Here is a 19,559-nt window from a genome sequence, read left to right as displayed (position 1 = left end):
ACATGAAAAATGGAAAAATACTTGTACGTACTCACACTTTGAACAGCAATTTTGTACCTAAAAAAATTATAACTGAATACATCAAAGCTTTCTTTCTGTATATGTATTCTTGGTGAATAATGTATTTTACAGACACAGCTTTTAACTGCCACACTGCTCTGGTACTCAGTGTGAACAGGAAAAATAAATTTAAACAATATGGAAGGAGGGTGCCATTAAGAAAAAAAAAAAAAACCCAACACCCATGAAAAATTTAAGCAGAAGAAATTAATTTTTGCATTCAAGTTTTTTTTTTTTTCTTTCTACAACACCAGAAATACAAAACAAATACATGTTGGAAGTTACATGGCTTAGGTCAGTGACAACTCTTCAATTATCTTTTTAAAGGGTTTAAATATTATATAAAGGAATAAAACACTTCGGTGTGGTACATGCACATGAGTGCAATAAAGACTTCTGATTGCTGAGCAAAGACAGATTAAATTTGGGGGTCATCACCCCAGAAGCTTCTACCTTCTTCTTCCCACCGGAGTTGTAATCACTATGGCATGGGCATGCTGCTGTAAATTGCAGTAAAGGTGTATTAAGTTAGACCAGAGCACATTTTTTTTTTATATTAACCTCAGTTATAATTGGTAGTAGTTCTGCCCAGCAGAGGCAAGAACCTCCAAGAGAAGGAACAACAGTTTTTACTGCAGTCTGATTTCAGCCTGCACGTGTCTGAGTCAGAGCAGCAAATTAGGGGTTTTTGCTGACAGATGTCAGGGAAGGGAAAGAATTCAAAGTCTTGTGGGCTGTTTGTTTGCACTTCTGGAACCTGGACTTATCCTGGAAGGAAACAGTTGTGAGCTGGGGAAAGTTCAAGGAACAGAAGGGTTTCATAGCCTGGGTATGGATTAGCAGGAAACCTGAAGGTTGGAAAGATTCCTTGGTGGGAAAGGGGTGGACTGGACCGCATTCAGCATAGGAAAGAATGAAGTACTGAATGAGGTGGCAGGTCGGATACATAAAAGTGTAAAAGTAAATATATGCTGAGCTAAAGAAAAAACCCACAAACCCAACACTTCAATAGTTTTACACTCCTAACTTGTAAACTCTGTCTGCCTTTGATTCAATTTACAAAGCACTATTGTGAATTGTAACTGTAGGCTCTGGTGATTCATGGCATCAGATAGAGCATCACAGCAGAAAGGTAAAAAAAAAAACCAAACCAACCACCAACCCACTCTTTAAAATCGCCAGACATAAAAGGTTCTTTCAATGCAGTGTTAGGAACAACATTGGTTAACTATAATTAAATCTGCACTAAATAAGGTATTACATTATGGAATAAAGGTTAAACCCTAAATTTGTAAGGAGGTACATGACACTGTGATAGGTTTGCTCCCATCTCTTTGTCATATGATGCCACAATATAGTAAATAATGCCTTTTCAAAATTTGTTGACCTTTTGCATAATAAATGTGGGTGGAAAACTGCAACAATACATCTGGAATTTTTCTACAGATAGTTGTATTCACTTAATATCCAACTGACGCGTGATGGTGCTTGTGGCAGTAAAGCCAATAAATAAGTTTTTTAACAATTTTACTTTATGATATCAGAAAAGCTACCAGTGATTATGTAGTAATTAATACGTAAATTAATTTTTACACTGTAAAACTAATATATACTGTGTAGGCAGTTTTGCTCTTTCATGACCTATATCTATGGCACTGTCATACCAGGATACTTGGATACACACATAAGTATACCTTAAGTATTTATAAACATAGTTCCATTTTGCACAGCAAGCTAGACTAAGCGTGTTCCATAACCAGTCTTGATTAGGAAAAACAGCTAAAGTCCTGTCTACTCTACAAATTGAAACCATGTTTTTAACTGGGTTAGTGAAAAACACTGTGATGTAACCAGATTCTGAAACGATTACATTTATAGTATAGACAGGGCCTCTGCTACTTTGCATGTCTGAGTAAGAATCTGAGGATATATTACAGGATATTGCAATGTCTGTATTTCTGAATTCTAAATAGGCCAAATCCCTTTTATTGTTCAGCTGTAAAGAAAAATAGGGAAGGAAAAAAGGGAGGAATTGAAGGTATAACGAATACTGACAATGGCTAAACAAGGCATTTCACAGGGCAGAGCATAGAGGAAGACAATGAGCAAGGTGAAAACAATTATAAATTTAACACCACAAGCATACAATTTGTAGGCCCAATCATCTAACATGCTTGACATCAAGCGACAAGCAATCCTCCAGACTGAAATTTTTGCCCAGGCCAAAGGCACACCCCCCATCAGGAAACACATACCGAATGCTGACCTTGTGTATTTTCAGCTTCAGTGAAGATCTGATAACCCGTAAGTATTTTTGGAGTATACAAGGCTATTTGAATTTTGGAAATTTAATACCAAATAGAGTTGTATGCACACTCCAGCATACAACGAAGTAAACACTTCTAGCAGTGCAGAGCAGTTATTTTGGAAATGCAATCAACTCAATTACTTGGGAAGTGATAGAAACAAGAGATGGAAGTGAATGTAGCAAAAACAGAGATGGGTAGACAGAAACCAATGGTTCAACAAATTAAGAATTAAATAACATTATTTAATTCCATTTTAAGCTAAGAAAGGACAAAGCACTTTTACTCTGGAACCTGAAGTGTGATAAAGACTATCTTAAACACGTATTCCCTTAGTGACTGCAAAGAATACAGGTGGCTTATGATGCCACTGGATCACGCTATTAAGATCCACTTTTTTGCAGAAGCTGCAATACCTTGTCTTAAGAATCAAAGATTCCAATAAAAAAAAAAAACAAAAAACACTGCCACCATTATAGATATTAGACTGCTGCCAAGAAAAGTTGCAGAATATAAGTCCAAGACAATGAATGCACATATGCTGTGATAGGACATTTTAAAATGAACCACTGATAAAAGAGAGATATCTTTTTTAAATCCACAAAACCTGATGTATAACATCTTGTTTCTGTTAGATAATAAAAACGTGTGCTGTAGGAACACAAAAAGCAGAAAATAAGCTTACCAAAACACTAAAGCGAAACATGTCTGGAACAAGAGCATGTCTATCTATAGCACTATAGTTTGTTAAAGAACAGAAGGTTTGTACCAGAAGTGTCTAACCATAAAACACATTTACCTTTTCAATATCTTCACCACTATCATTCTGTCCGTTTCCATAAAGTTGGGCATAAAGCCTCCAGATGTTCCCGTCGTTTGTCACTCGTGAAGTCACTCTGCCCAAGAGCTCTTGCAATTTCCCTTTCAATCCACTTGCTACCGCTCCAGCACGATCTGCCATACCATCCACTACTGCTCTGACCAGAATAGCCAGCACCTTAAAAAAGCAGCAGGAAAGAGTTTTTATTTCAACCAAATCAACATCAGAATATATAATGATAATGGTAATATTTGGTCCCTATTAATTATTCAGTAAAATACAAATATAGTACCACACGACAAGTACAGATTTCACTATGATATACATTATTACGGGAGTAATTCAACTGATTTAAACCTCATTTATAAGATTCTGTGGCTGGTGAAGCCAAAGAGCTAAAACAGAAATTTGAGTTACTGGGGCAGGCTGGTGTGAAAAAGAATGGTATACGAAATTGTGGCAGTATCCTAAAGATATTTTCACCTTATAATATGGATATAAAAAGATCAGTAAACAGGCTGAATCAGACTAATTCAGGTAACAGAAGACACTGTTTACAGGATCTTTATTTAACTACCTGCAGAAATGGAAAGATGTATAGTGGGTGAGATGGAAACTGGAAGACAACTGCATAGCACCTTGGGAAACTGTGTTTAATGCACTTCTGGTGAATTGCTAGTCAAGTCAGTTCAATCAAACTTTTAGCAAGTGCTCATTCAGTGGCTTGAGAAGGTGGGATCTGACCTGCAAAAATGCTGAACGTGTGCAGTTGCTGGTGAGCTCAATGGGAGCTGGACTCTGCAAGCGTGAAATGCTACAAAATACCAAGCATCCCTGAAAAATACATGAGTTTTCTGTCCCAAACTGGACACTGAAAATTAGGAAACAGTTTTACTGTGCCCCAGTTCCTTCTGAATAAATCAGAAACAGCAAATGTAAATTAAGGTAATGGATCATATGGTCAATTACAGGAAAATAAAACCCAGAAAAGCTGTGGGCTTACTAAGTGAGAACTACCTCTTTTGTGTAGTTGATGAGACAGAGACTGGCGAAGGAATAATGATAAAAACAAAATGGAAGTCTCATGAGCCTGCATTCAAGACGGGCCCATAAAAAGTATACAAACACCTTCATGCTGGTACTTCCTAATTTGTGAGGCTATCAGTTGTCCACTGTAATGCTTCAACAATTTTTTCCATGTGGTAATACTTACAATGAAATCACATTAATGGCAACATTAATATCAAGACAGTAATAAAACTAATTTCAAAGATGATCTGTGAATAGCCCCGAACCACACAAATATACTGCTACTCTAGTAAAAGTAGGATAGGGGTGCATCCTCACAAACCAAGGCATAGTTCATTGGCAGAAAGCTATGCAAAGATTATGATAGTATCAAAGTATATTACACTTAAAATAAGAACATATGCAGTTTAGTATTTGTGATAAATCATTTTCCCAACCCAAGTTTTTTCCTATAGAATGACTCAATTAACATGCATCCCAAAAATTAATTACTGGGTTTTCTCAGATATAGGAAATCTTTGGCAAAACAGCCCAAATAAATCAAAATGGCTGATGATGTTATGAAATAAATCAATGTAACAGAAAAAGTGAAAAAATTATACATCTCCCTGGCATCTTTTCAGAATCAATATGAAATCATAGTAGCATCTGAATGTCAGCTAAACAGCTCTCCCCTTTTCCCTCCTAAACCATAACAGTATAGACCTTATAAAATGATATGACAAACTGGCTGTTCTTTCTTTTATTTTCTGTTAAAGAGCTTGGATTTTGACTTAAAATAATGGAAAACATGATCAACTACTAATAGTCCAAAAGTTCTGAAACTGATACTACATTTATGATTTGGATTCTAAGGGACTAAACCCCATCACTGTATGAAGCCGGTCCTCTGTAATGACTTGCTAGAAAAACACCAGCAAGTATTGATATTCCATTACTAAGCATTGTAATAAAAACCATAAAAGAGGTGTAAAAAGAAACATTAAATTATGTTCACTTTTGAAAAGCAACTAGAACTGGTCCTGGGGATTCATACATACATGTATGACTTCTCAATCAGTTTCTCAGTTTAACAAAATTGCTACTCAAAGTCCAGAAAGTTAGTTCACGTGAATGTCATGTATATTTAACAAGAGATTTAAAGCCAATGATATTTTGTTTGCACATGGAAAAAAAGTTTCTTAGTCAGTAGGATTTAGCAACTGGAAAATTACCCATGTTCCCACAGAATTTAGGCTTTGCTTACACTTTCATCATAATAATCTATGTCCTTTTTTTGTAATTCATCATGGAGGCTTTAGCATTACAGCAGTTAAAATAAAACTAGTGTGAAGGCCCAGATTAAAGGGTCCATTAAACAGTAATGAATCATTAATGCTACTTGGCTGTGCCAGGCTGTTAAATAAAGCTATTTCAAATTGCAAATGAATTGTGCTAATCATCAAAAAGTATTAGCAGTGTAAGACAGCTTTCCATTTTAGATTGTTGTCTTAAAAGTGTTAAATTTTAATTCATATCTTTGAAACACTTTCAACTGCCAAACTTACTAAAGTACTAAAGCAATGCTCTGTTGCCCAGGATTGCACACAAGCAGTAGAGGTTTGTTGTTGTTGGGGGTTTTTTTTTGGTGTGTGTGTTTTTGTTTTTTTTTAATGCCTCTTTTAATGAACTGAGCTCTATACGACCACTGCGCAGACAGTTTGTGCTTAGTGTGACATCACACCATCTGCATTCCTTCTTCTCCTTTGCTTTTGTGAATAATGTTTACTAAAAACTGCAACAGAGATCATGGGACAGAACTTCAGAAACAAACCCAATCATTTTTAAAAGCTGTGTTTGCTATGAGTTAATCTCATTCCATAATTGTTCTCTAAACAGCTCCTTTCATATAAAAATTCACTTGGTCAAACCATTTTTAGAAGCCTCACCAACACTAATCAAACCTGACAGTGCTCAAGTAAGAAAAGAGCCCTCAGGTACTAGATGCAAAATGACAAATCTGCAGTCTATGAGCTCTCCCTCTGCCGCTCCCAAATCAAAGCTTTTTAACAAAGACAATTGCCATTAGTGAGCTAACTTAAAAGAAACAGAGCTCCAGAAATTAATTCCTGCCCTTGCTCCTCAAAATCCCCTTGGAACGTGCTCTTGCAGACTTTTATTAGAAACAGCCTGGCGATCTGAACTGCTGAAATAAGGATGATATTTGATGGAAAGGGTAACAGAAAAACTTTGCTAGATTCTCAAGAACGCAGAATTGCAGAGAGGAAACATTTGCCCGTACTTCTGAATTCATATGCTTTGACAGCACAGGATGAACATTTGGTTTCTGAAAGCAACGTAGCAAAGCAGCTTTTCCACTGACAAAATAACTTTGTTGCAGTCACAGAACTGTAACTTTCCATGCAATAAAGACTGCTTGTCTCCACCAGCATGCACGTGGTGCAAAGCAGTTGCAGAAATCTTCCTTGTTCAATTCTGTCTGCAGAATCTATACATACATATCCTTAAGCTTCATGATACCCTGATCTCAGAACCTTTGCCACAAGGATGACATCGTTAAATAACTAGAATAGCTTAGAAGCACAATTTCCCAAAGCTGCATTCTGTAGTTAGAAGTCTGGCACAAAAGGTCAGCAATGGCCTAACAGAAATCACAGATGAAGATATGCATGCCTTACTGTTACTAGAAGAAATTTGTGATTTATAAATATGACTTCATACTATGCTGAAAAATCTGAGGTAACTACACAAACCAAGGAGGTTCCAAATTATATATTCAACTGCACACTCTTAACTGATGCATTCAGTCTCACAAGGGGTATTTTGCTGCAGTGATTATGCTAAAAGTGACTGGTAATTGACTTTCTGTTTTCACAACAAACTGGAATCAATGACTCAACTAGTTTCTTCCAGTCCTGTGCATACATATTTTTCTGGATTTTTAAATTACTACCTTCTTTCTCACCACTATGTCACCTAGTGTAGTAGCCTATCAATTAAAATCTACGACAACTACAAATACTAAATACAACCTGAGAGAAGATCATACTATGTTACATGGAAACAGAGGTGCATGCTTCCACCTCTGTTTAGTAAAGTAGAATCATGTTCCATGATTTTACTTTACTAAAATACAATTGCACAAGCGGGTTCTAGAGTGTCTCTATTTAAAACATACCAGCTGGCAAACGGGAGAAGCTCAGAAGTTAATGGTGAGCTTTGGAAATAATCTCAGCAGAAGCTTTTAGTTTTATGTGCTTTTTTTGTCTTGCTATGGGAATACTCTTCTTTTCCTTGTACAATTATTGATTAAAGCCTTTCTGAAATTCTTCAATCAGGCTCTGAGGTTTTTCTTGGCCAACTAGTAAAATCCTTCTAATTGAGGAAACTGAATTAGAAGAAGTTATGATGAAGTCCATAAAGCACTTTACACATCAGAAGCCAAAGTTAAAATCAGGATAAAGAAAATAAATTAGGATACATAGCATATATGTACTTCTGTAAAAATGATAAAAAGTTGTATAAGAATAGGATGAAAAAAGTTATACAAAAATAGAAATTTAGTGCAAGCAGTATCCCGAAATATTTTAATGAAATATCCTACATAAAATTTGACAAAACACTAGTAGGAGTCTGTATCATCTCAAAATATCTAAAATGGACAAATACATGTAGAAAGTTCTATTCCTGGTCAGTTGTCAAACTGACTAAAATAGTATAGTAGACCACCCCTAAAAAAAGTTAGGTAAATAAACAGTTGAGAAAAAAAATCTAAAAAAAAACATCTACAAGATGTTCCATGAAGACAGACACAGGCCCCACCAGTACCCATAATACTGTAGCTGCCAGTATTGTGGCAGTATACCTGTATACACTATACACTGATCTTTACCTATTACAGCCTATATTTACCTATATATAATTATATATTATTATATTACAGCCTATATTTAACTGTAAGACTATTTTCCATAGATACTTTTTAGTGCAAAGAGAGTTTGGGACCTTTGAATGTTGAGCCATATCAAACCCAAAAGATTTTATTCATACGGAATGTTATCCTGTGTGTGGTTGGCTTTGTAGTAGTAAATATTGTACTCATGTACAATTTGTTATCAAAGAGTAATCTGAAAGCATTTTTTAACATCCCTGCCCCCCATAAGCAAATGAGATGTTTCCACAACCTTAATTAATTCTATCTGTTCTCTCTCCTCATCACTGGACTCAAACTTCCAAGATCCAGGAAAGCTATTTTAACCATTTTATGGGATAAGAAAAGAAACATACTCCTGGGATCAATGACCAGCAGCAGCTGGGTCTTCTTCCCCTGGTACTGCACACAAACTCCCTAAGAGCTCATAAGCTCTTCAACCAGATTACTTAATTTTGCAAACACTTTTGGAGGTGTTCCACTACTCTGCTTAGGGTATTCTTTGGCTTGCCTTTCAGATGCACCTTGCTATTTTCACTGAGTGTACAGAACCATGCTTGGATCGGGACCTGGTTTTAGGCAAGGTAACATCCCAGCTGAAGCTGTTAAAGTAGGCTCTCTGGATTTTGTCCAGAGTGTACATTTACAAACCCAGAAATTAATAGAATTTAACTGAACTACAGTCAAAGATAAGCAAAACACCTCCCTTATTTTCATTTGTTCCAGTTATTAGGAATCAATGTTCTGACTGTAATGCATTCAATCCATGAAACATAATTCACTTTCAAAGGCTCATTTGTGGAATTTTCAAACACATAAGAAAAGCTTACCTTTCTTTAAACTGAAAAATTTATATTATTTCTGATACTAAGATATGCAGGAAAAATACGGAAAGATGGGGTTATGCACTGTGCTTTATTTAAGAATCTATCTTAAAACTTCAAGGCTCGTATTTGTCCTTCCACAAACTCTGAGGCAATCTCGATGTAAAGGTTTTCCTTTTAGTCCATTTTTATTTTAAATACTTTGTCTTACAGTCCAGATTTCCAAAAATTAAATGGCTTGTCTACGTAACTCCACTGGTATGTGTACTATCATTAGTGATACCATTATTGGCAGAAAACTCTGTCTCACAAGAAGACTTGGTGAACATATAGGATGACTTAACATGAAAACTTCCCCACCTGTGTGTCCTTGTACTTTTCTCTTAAGTCCATGAGCCGGTGATAAGCTTTAATTGCTTCTGAAAACTCTCCAACATCTGTACTGGTGAGAAGATAGTTCTCCCATATTTGCCAGTGCTCATAGTTGCACTTGAGAGCTTCTTGGAGGGTTCGAAATGCTTTGATTCTAACAAATAATAAAAAAGAATAGAAAATAAAGTTCCATATTAAAGGTTTAATATACAAGATTTCTATGCTAAAATCAGTTAGCATTTTATCAACTAAAAGGCTACTTACTTAAACAACCAGCTTTAGAAAACAGTGCAATGTAAAAGTTACTGTTCGTAATTTACAATATTGATAATTCCTTAATCTCTCTTGTCAATTACTTTCTATCAGTTCACTCCAGAGTACACTCTCTAGAGTCTGAACTAGGTAATTTCTATGTTAGCTCTCATTATGACATTTTGACCAAAATTCATTATAATTGTGTCATCTATGTCAATATTTTCTTTTCTGGTCTTTTAACTGGAACGATGAGAAAACAATCTTACTCATGCTGCAGTTGTAACACACATTAAAAAATCAAAAATCACTGAGTTCACGGCAGATGTCGAATGATATTGACTCATTTCATCACACAAAGGAAGGCTACTTAACAATAACAGCTTTTTGTAATTTATTTTAAAAATTTGCACATGGTAAATGTGCATACCCATTGCACAGAAGCCCAGCATTTTCAACCATTTTTTTTTAATGTCAGCTGGAAGCTTTACTTACACTCTCTGTTCCTGATGCTGTGCTGCTCAATACAAATGTGTCAGAGTGGCCCCAAACACTATTAGGGTCCTTCACCAAAGGTGCTGCCCAGTGAACCATCTCATAGTGGCAGGAGAAAGTGTTGTGGAATAAAGGCGGACAGCATAATTCCTATAAAGCCACTGTCAAGTCAGGATGCACCTTTATTTTTTCATATGGATCCATTGCAGGCAACACTCTACCATTCCTTTACTCACGGAGAGAAGTAAGAGCATTCTCTGGTAAGGAACATGAGACACTTTGGCCAAATCAAGAATACGGGCTGAAAGCAGCCGACCTACAGTTTGCAGCCATATGACCTCCTGCACAACATGCAACCAATGCTGCTCTGGCAGAAGGATAAAAAGTCGTAATGCAATCTGAAGCATATGTTGGTGAAGTCTGGGTGCCTACTGTTTAAAGCTTTAAAGGTACTGCCAAAAGTTTCAATAACTTTGAAACTTTAAAAAAAGCTTTGCTAGAGAATCAGGATGATATGGTTCTTAGGACTTTAAGAGATTGAAACTTACTCTCAGCTGGACAGTCATGATATACAGGAAAAAAGCACAAAGGAATACATTCCTTTAAATGAAAACTTGAAACAGTTTTCCCAGTCTGGTAAAAATCATCTTTGGGGAGGTCAGACAATAAATCTCTTCTTAGTAAAGATCATATAAAAATGGCTTGTTATCAAAATTTGCAGTTTACTTGCTCTGTTGCTTGAGTAAGTTGCTAAAAGTGCTGCCTCTAAAGAAAGACAGCTCAAAGAAACTGTTGGTTGAGTTTCAGAAAGAGAGTCCAGGATATTTTAAATACCCTAGCCAGCAAAAAGGGAATATCTAACTAGTGGATCAGGCCATTAAAAGTTTAGAATGGCTGAGTCAGAGAAAAATATAAGTAACCGACAATCTAAGCCCATAGCATTAAACATGACCAAATACACATAAAGAGAGCTGAGTGACAGAGAAAAACCACTGAAGGAAAACAGGTCATTTGGCATAGCTATGGCAGAACAGTCCACAGGCAGGACATTCCCATGTTCACTCCCCTCTTCTCTCTCCTAATATACTGATACACATAATGCTGCTGAGTAAATGTACTAACAGTTGGGTCTCCTCCACTGTTAAGAGCCTTAGTAAGGCATTTCAGACTCCAATTTTGATAGATCATATTAGAAAATAACAGAGATCTGCTCCTTCCTCTGTGGATTTTGCTAAAATGGATGCTGGGATCTGCTACAGCTCTCTGACAGGCTGGAAGATGCTGACTGACTGACTGATGTACCCCAATCACCTTGAGAAACTGTTTCTGAAACTGCTCTTCAGCATCTGTAAGATTAGCCTGTATGATCCCCCCCAACCTCCTCAAAAAAGTTAATAGTTATCAGGAGGGCAGATGCCAATCAGATGGAACTGTGAAATGTAGACAAGATACCAGAGGGATGGGATGAAAATGGCATTCCTCAAATCATCACTCTCGCTATGCTAATAAAGTCCTCTAAGTTCTCAAAACAAATCCCCTATGTATTTAATAAATCATATAATGATGCAATATCCTTAACCAGGATTCATATCCAAGCAGGAAACAGTAGGCAATACCAGTGCACCACCCTGTCTTGGAAACCAGGAATCTTTTACCCAAAAGACAGAGGGCCAGTCCCACTTTTTCCTGACAAATAGGAGATCTGGATTTCAAAGGTCTCCTGGCACCCAGACCTTTTCTGAAGACCAGCATCTGTTTTCACCACAATTCATTTTTCTGGAGGAAATTCATAATACACAAAACTTGTGGACTCTTAAAAAGCAAACAACACCAAACCCCAACAAAATCCCTTTCATTTGGGTGTCAGCAGGTTGTATGCATACACTTTTCAAAAAGACTTACACATTTTGTATTTATCTGTTGTATCAGAATCTGCTAAGCCTTACTCAAATGCACAATACTTGAGCGGGACTGATTTAAGAGCCTGGTTGGAGTAAAGCTTGATTTTGATGAGGAAGCAAAAGAAAATAATTAACTTTAATATCTTATTTTTGTTTTCCTTTAACACACACACACACACACACATACACACACAATTTTTTTTTTCTTTTTTGTTAGAAGCCCTGAAAAATAAGAATTTACACTTTCACCGCTGCTCGGCCCCCCAAAATAAATTATACCGAAGTGTACTACTATAGATATCCTGTTTTGGGAGTGGGTTAAACTAACTCAGAGTCTTGATCTGTAAGTGACCACACAAATAATCAAAGAAGTTGCAAATTACACAGCAAATACAGGCCACACTCAGCTATCAGGATATAATACTGACCTAAGATTTCCTGTACACATATTCCTCTCCCATGTGATTCCTAAGGAAAAAAAGCTCTGAAACATGGCTCCCATTTACTACTCTTGATACTATATCAAATAGCCCACAAGCTTTGAATGAATTTAGCATGTTAAATTACAAGAGTAGATTAACAATGATAAAACCAAACCAATAAAGTGAAACTAATCACTCAGTAGTTTCTCAGCCTTGTAGTATATGGACAGAAAAATTATTTGGATTAAAATACTTTTATGAAACAAGCATAAGCCAGTACACTGAGTAACTGACATATCCTTTTGACCTTTATGCAAAAAAAGGAGCAATCTCAATCACACAGTCGAAAACAATAAATTGAGCATTCTCCAAGCACTGACAAAGATGAAAGGAACTACTGAAAAATTAAAACAAGCTCTTGTTTTCTATTACTTTTTAGTCTTGAGTAGTGATTCTAACCTTCATTTCCTCCTTCCCCCTAATCCCACTAAAATATCAAACTATCTCTTGAATTAATATTACTTCCCACATTTCCTTTGTATGTTCATCAATTCATTCTTTCATGTAAATTTACTAATCTTTTCCTCTTTTTTAGTTTGCCTCCTGACTGCATAACTGTATAACGGATGTCAGATTTTGAGTAAGGTTTTTAAAATATTACCCTATTCTTTTGTCTCATTCTTTGAGGATAAGTTACAATGTGAAAATTCTTCTTAAAGATTAAGTACTTCCAGGTATTCTGTGTCTACATTTAACTTTTATTACATTGAGTTGAAGTACAAAATAAGATAGGCAGTCCATTTAGGTCAAAGCTTCTTGTATTAACTTAATTTGGATGGAAAAGAACAAATGACCTAGTATGTATGCAGATCTCCATCTGCTTTTATATTATAAAAAATAAACTGCCTGGTTTTCCCTTAAATCTACTGAGGTTAATGTAATATGAATTGACATGGGTCTGAATATATAGTTTACTTGAAATGGACGTATCTTTTTAACTTTATAGTCAAACTAGTTTCCAACTTTAATATGAATGTTTTGCACTGTTGTACTTACTACATCATAAATAAACAAGAAAAAAGTGTAGCATGAGAGGTTGCTACTTTTATAAAGCTTATGAAACTATTTCCTTTAAAATTAAATACATTACAAATGATCTAATTTGCGAGAGACAACGGAAGGGATGACAATTACAAAATACGAGGTAACCACATTATAAGAATAAAAACCTCAATGTCTAAAAAATGAACCCCCCTTATTTATTTTGGATACAGTATCTTCTAATCCTTTTGAAGTACTTACTTCTGTTTTAATCTGATATAAGCAGTTGATAAATTGTTCCAGGCCTCAGCATTCTGTAATGATAAAAGGAGAAGTACCAAAAAATTTATCCACTTACATTATGCTTACTTGATAAAAATACATAAATTAAACTTCTATGACATATCATCAGTTTTGCTAATCACACATATTAACCAGCTATCTTCTACAAGGCAGTCAAAATATTACATTGAAATAGAAGTTATTAAAATAAATACATAAATAAATATTACTGACTACAGTAACAATCAAGTCTATAAATATCAATTTACTGCATTCTGGTTGGAATACACTAAAGTCAGTTCTTGCCTTCAGTTTAAACTCTAAACATGCATTCTGTTCTGGATCTAGCTGGGATGGCTGGAGAGGTCAGCGCTCCTGGCAGCTCATCACGTCTCACTAGCTGGAAGCATCTTACGTACACTGCTTCGTTAGTGGAATAAAATCATCTGAATGTTCCCCTAATACATCTCAGGCAAAACTAACAGGGTTAGTTCCAACAGAGTTTATCACCTGTTTTAGCTGAAAAGGACTACAGAATGCTCAGACAGTCTTCCCTCTGGTGAAGCCAGCGAGCCATGTACAGAGATGATTTGCGCCTGTTGCCTCACACTGCTGCAAGTCTGAAGCAGCACCACTGAATTCAGCAAAGCGACAACTAGTACAGATGTGAAGAATAGAACCTGGGTACTGCAACAAAATGTTCTCTAGTACTGAAGGCTGTCCTCAGGCTTAAGTAGTATTTAAATTGTGTTGGGAAACCCTTTTTGAGGCTTAATTCATGAAAATGGTTCATTACGTTGCTGCAGATCACTGTATAAAGATAGGTTTCACCTCTGTAACTAGGAGTAATCCCTGCATTCTTTACTCACAAAAGAAATACGTAACACACTGAAAAGGCAGTTGGCTTGTTCATATGAATACAGTCAAGTACAGGTCCCAGACAGATAAGTGAACACAATTTTAGTATCTACCTGGAAGTAAATCTACTGTACTGAAGCAAAAAAAAAATTATATCAATATATAAAGTAAAAATTCCAGTTACATACAGGCTTGTCTGTATGTGCATTTTTTTCCCAAGGAAGTTGTTTCATTTTATTAATGAAGAAAAAAGAATATTCTGTTACCTTTCATTACGCTCTCATTCTTTTTCCCAAGAGAAAAGAATGAATAATAGTTTCTATCAAGTAGGTGGCATTAACTCTAAGCGAGCAACATGCTGGCAGTCAGGCCTTGTGACAAAAGTGTTGCCAGTGCATTCCTGAGAGGTAATCCAGCTGATGTCTCTGCTACCTCAATGCAGTCACATTCAAACAGCACTATTGTACAAACACTCACCCCGCACATCCTGAAAAACTGGCTAACAAGTTCCATTCTCCCTGCGCTCATGAACTATATAGTTACAAATGTACCTGTCATACAACCACTTATTTGACTGTCTTCTTCGCAGGAAAATTTTATTATTTAGATGACTAAGTATTTTTGTTTGTTTTGGTTTATCTCCCTTTTTAGCACTCTTCACAGACTACTCATTCCCTTTTCTCTGTTTTAGCAATGTATGCAAGCATAAAGGAATTTCTGCTCAAACATATTTTAACATTCACACACAAATACTTGAAGAAGTTAAGTATTGGGCAAGTATTTTTATGATGCCTCATGACAAAAATATATCCTTCATGCACAAGTTTAATTTATTTAAAGGACTAAGATTTAAAGAAGTTTTTCATTATTGCTTTGCTTGTTTATAATGAAAACATCCTTGTTGCTTTTAGATAAGCCATCTGAATTGCTTGTTGAAAAGTACGTACATCTGGTTCCAATGTCACACAGCGCTGAAATGCTTTGGCAGCACCTTCGTAGCTTTCCAAAGCAATGTATGCACAGCCCAAGGAAAACCATACACCTAGCTGGAGAGAAAAAATACACAATTACATATATACATACATATTTCTGCACAAAATAAGTAATTTTGCCTGGATGCTCCAACACACACTACTCTTGCTGATTTTACCTGATTTTCAGCTACCATAAAAGCACTGCATGGAAATAAATAATATCCTGTGTGCAGAATACAGGAAAACTTTAGGGTCAGAGTTTAATACATGTGGATAAGCAAAGATGTTGACTATACAAAGACCACTTAAGCATATGTGAAGTGCTCTTTAACAGTGCATCTTCATTTAGAGAAGAAATTGATAGCTATTTAGAGGTTTGCATATTTTGCTTTACCTTATGAAAAATCCATGTTTACTTTATAGTATTACAATTAGGTCAAATGCTAAATACTAGGAAATGTATTTCAAGGAAACTACATTTTACAAGAAATATTTCTAATGACTGAACATGAACACTTCAATATTACAGCTTTTTCTACTTGTCAGAATGTCAATATTCTCTAGTTAATAATGCAATATTGAGCGATAGAAATGTACTTAAATAATGCCTTACGTAGAAAACAGAACTTTACCAGTTCAATAATCTTGCATTGTAAGTCTTCAGCTGTACAACCAAATACCTCTCACCCATACAGACTCAACCAGGAAGAAGAGCTCAGCACCTCCCTCTCCACTTCTCAGGAAACTGTAAAGCAAGGAGGTCACCCCTCAGCCTCCTTTCCTCCAAACCAGACAAACTGAAAGCCCTTAGCTGCTCCTCACAGGACGTGCCTTCCAGCCCTTCCACTGGCTTTGTTGCTCTCCTCTGGATGCTTTCAAGGACCTTAGCATCCTTCTTAAATTGCAGGGCCCAGAACTGCACACAGTACTCAAGATGAGGCCACACCAAAGCTGAATACAGTGGGATAACCACCCCTTTTGACTGGCTGGTGATGCTGTTTGATGCACCCCAGGATGCGTTTTGCCCTCTTGGCTGCCAGGGCACCCTGCTGACTCATACTGAGCCTGCTGTCCAGTGACAGGTCATGTGGGAATGGTTCAGAGCTGTGCCAGGGAAGGTTTAGACTGGACATTAAGAAGCATTTCTTTACTGAGAGGGTGGTCAAACACTGGAACAGGCTTCCCAGAGAAATGGTCGATGCTCCAAGCCTGTCAGTGTTTAAGAGGCATTTGGACAATGCTATTAACAACATGCTTTAACTTGGTCAGCCAGCTGGACTAGATGACTGTTGTAGGTCCCTTCCAACTGAAATAATCTAATCTAAATAATATCAGATATAGGCATAAATTACAGCAAATTAAATATATATTTTCACAGCACTTCAATAGCAAGTTCCTGATTTACCACATGGTTAATTCTCAGAGAGCTGCAAGTCAAGCAGTACTACCTTTTAGAAAAGCTCTGTAATTCAGAAAACTATTAAATCCCAAATCCTTTGACAGAACATTTTCTGACAGCATTATGCTGTTTAAATGTATGCAATCAATATCAAACAACAATTTATAATATGCTGCAAAATAATTCCAGGTAGTACTACCTACTGCAATAAGCTCAGCTGTTTCTCCATTCTAAATGCCAAGGCAAGAAACAAATAGGTTTTCCTGGAAAATTTTTTGAGAGAGGGGAAAAAGGTTGGGAAGAGGAAGATGGAAAACCAGGTTACATTAACTCTTAATTTATATTGCACAGCAACATATTACTTTTCAAGATGTCTGATGAACATTTGTATCTTTGTGTTTTGGATACTAGTTCTGAAGCAAGCAATTCTGATAACTCAGGTTCCGTGGAGCAGATCACAATGGCTATTTAAACATAAAAACATTACCTTTAGAAACATCTGAAAATCAGGGATTTTACAGGGTTGAGGATAAAGCTGTTGGTTCACATGCAAGAAGCTTCTAGCTCTACAGATTAATTGCAAACTCTGTAGCAGATATTTTTGCAGTTCTCTCCAGATCAGACTCATTTTTGCTGTCTCCAAGACAGGACTTAAAATCAGTAACAAGATACCTGCTCCTAACTTACTTGCTATGGAGTTCATGGTTAATCTGCTTCAAAATGTAGATGCCAGAATCCAAGCATATGACATTCATCCCTGTCAGATCTGGTACCCTGGTGGGCAGTCTTCATGACATCAAGAAAAGAACTGAACAAGCTTAGTAATAAAGATATCCTTTTGCATTTGAGGGTGTGCATGGATGGCCCATCCTCAGAGCATATGGATGAACAGGTGAAGACAGAACTGCCAATTACATCTGGTCTGGGCAAACATGAAAATCTACTTTCCAGTATTGTTAGCCTGTCACCTTTCCTGAGTCTTAAACGAGTAATTCAAGAAAGAAACTGCACACAAGGAGAAAGCGTTTCCCAAATCTCAGAAGACAAAATTAACAGGAAATGAACTTTTTAATCAATCTCACTTTTTAAGCCTCTTTTATCCATCAAGCTTCCAGAAATCCAGCACTCCCACATGGCTGTTACCTCATTAATTCCCCTTCTTTCCTTTCTAGATCCGTAACGTTCTGGACATGAAAAGTGGGGGTAAAGACAGGACCGATCAAGTATGAAATTGAAGGCTAGCTCCAACTCTATAGCTCAGGGTACAAGTTAAGCAGTGCTTCTGCAAAGGGTGACAGAAAACCCACCAATGCTTTTTTTATAATTCTAATGAGTAACAGCAGTCTTACTTCTGAGCTTGTGCTTCCAGAAACTGATTTGACTAAAACATCCACCACTTTAATCTTTTGAGGCTGATGGAGAGCAGCTACATCTCTCAGGAACTGGCTTACCGATGCTTACGCTTGTCAAATCCTTTCTCAAGGAGAAGTTACAGCACAAGGAGAAAGTAAAATGATTCTTTACTTCAGCGGAGAAAAGCTACATGAGCAAGTACCTAGTAAGACTGCAAAGAATGATAAATAATCTTCTTTTCTTAATAATTTGAAGCAAGACATTTTACCTAGCAGTAGCTACGTATGAATGTTTTGAACGAATGGAAAAAATGTGAGAACTGGACATGATGGGGAAGGTTGGGAAAGGTGTCTGAAAGGGATATTTTGGCAGAAAAGAAGTATGAGATGAAAAGTCTCTGGGATGGGAATTAAGCCAAGGAGCCTCATGAGATGCTACAATATGGAGGCAAAATGTATACAGAAAATGGAATAGGTCATGCAGATGGAAGAATGTCACAAGACGTTAAAGAAAACTGCAGCATCCATCATATAGAAAATTACCTGTGTAAAAAGAACAACAGAACTGGTATAGATTAAAATTCCAGGCCTCAGTAAAAAAGCAGTACAAAGACTGTATTTCAGAATACTTAATTGAAATGGACAAGTTAACATGCTGGGGGCTATCAGAAGGCTGTGAAAGCAGAAATCCCAGAAGATACAGGGAGATTTCAATTATTTCACATAGTTCAGTACATACCACAATGGATGAAATTTGAAGGCTAAATTTTTTTAGACATGAAGTTAGGCAGAAGACAGTATCTACCTTGATCCTGACCAGTTATGAATGATCAGGTTCAAAACAACAGAAAAAAAGATACTTTGTAATGTATCTTGATTCACTACTCCTTCAAGAACAAAGGCAATTCATTAAATACAGAGGATGCTAAATTAAGTAGCTCATAGCTACTTAAAATGGAAAAGCTATGTTCAAAACGAAAAGGCCAGCTAAAAAAGTAAAGGTCTGCAGAAGACTTGAAGCATCTAAAGACAAGACATTTCAAGGCTTGGAGCAACTGCATATTGTCATTCAAAAAGGCTCTAAAAAGACTAAACAATTATAACAGTTAAAACCAAAAAAAGGAGATTATTAAGAACAAGAGAACATACTTTAAAAGCCCGTGTACTAGACAAACGAGAAAGCTCAAAACAAGTCTGACAGGTTAAATGAAAAAACATGGTAGCTGTGTAAAAAAACCCCA

The 19,559-nt window shown here is 36.4% G+C and overlaps 1 protein-coding gene across 1 annotated transcript in view; it reads right to left on the bottom strand.

Moving 5' to 3' along the window:
• TTC27 (tetratricopeptide repeat domain 27) overlaps positions 1–19,559 on the bottom strand; it is a 125,923-nt gene that overhangs the window by 4,580 nt on the left and 101,784 nt on the right. Inside the window, exons 14-17 of the mRNA XM_040612002.1 lie at positions 15,541–15,639; positions 13,715–13,767; positions 9,331–9,496; positions 3,166–3,363 (exon numbers count right to left, since the gene is read on the bottom strand). Of these exons, the coding sequence (XP_040467936.1) occupies positions 3,166–3,363; positions 9,331–9,496; positions 13,715–13,767; positions 15,541–15,639 (516 nt within the window). The remainder of the gene's footprint in view (positions 1–3,165; positions 3,364–9,330; positions 9,497–13,714; positions 13,768–15,540; positions 15,640–19,559) is intronic.

This window comes from Falco naumanni, chromosome 12 (genome assembly GCF_017639655.2).
Source record: "Falco naumanni isolate bFalNau1 chromosome 12, bFalNau1.pat, whole genome shotgun sequence".
NCBI classification, from domain to species: Eukaryota; Metazoa; Chordata; class Aves; order Falconiformes; family Falconidae; genus Falco; species Falco naumanni.
Note: the sequence above shows the minus strand (reverse complement) of the source record. Positions and strands in the feature narration are given on the sequence as shown.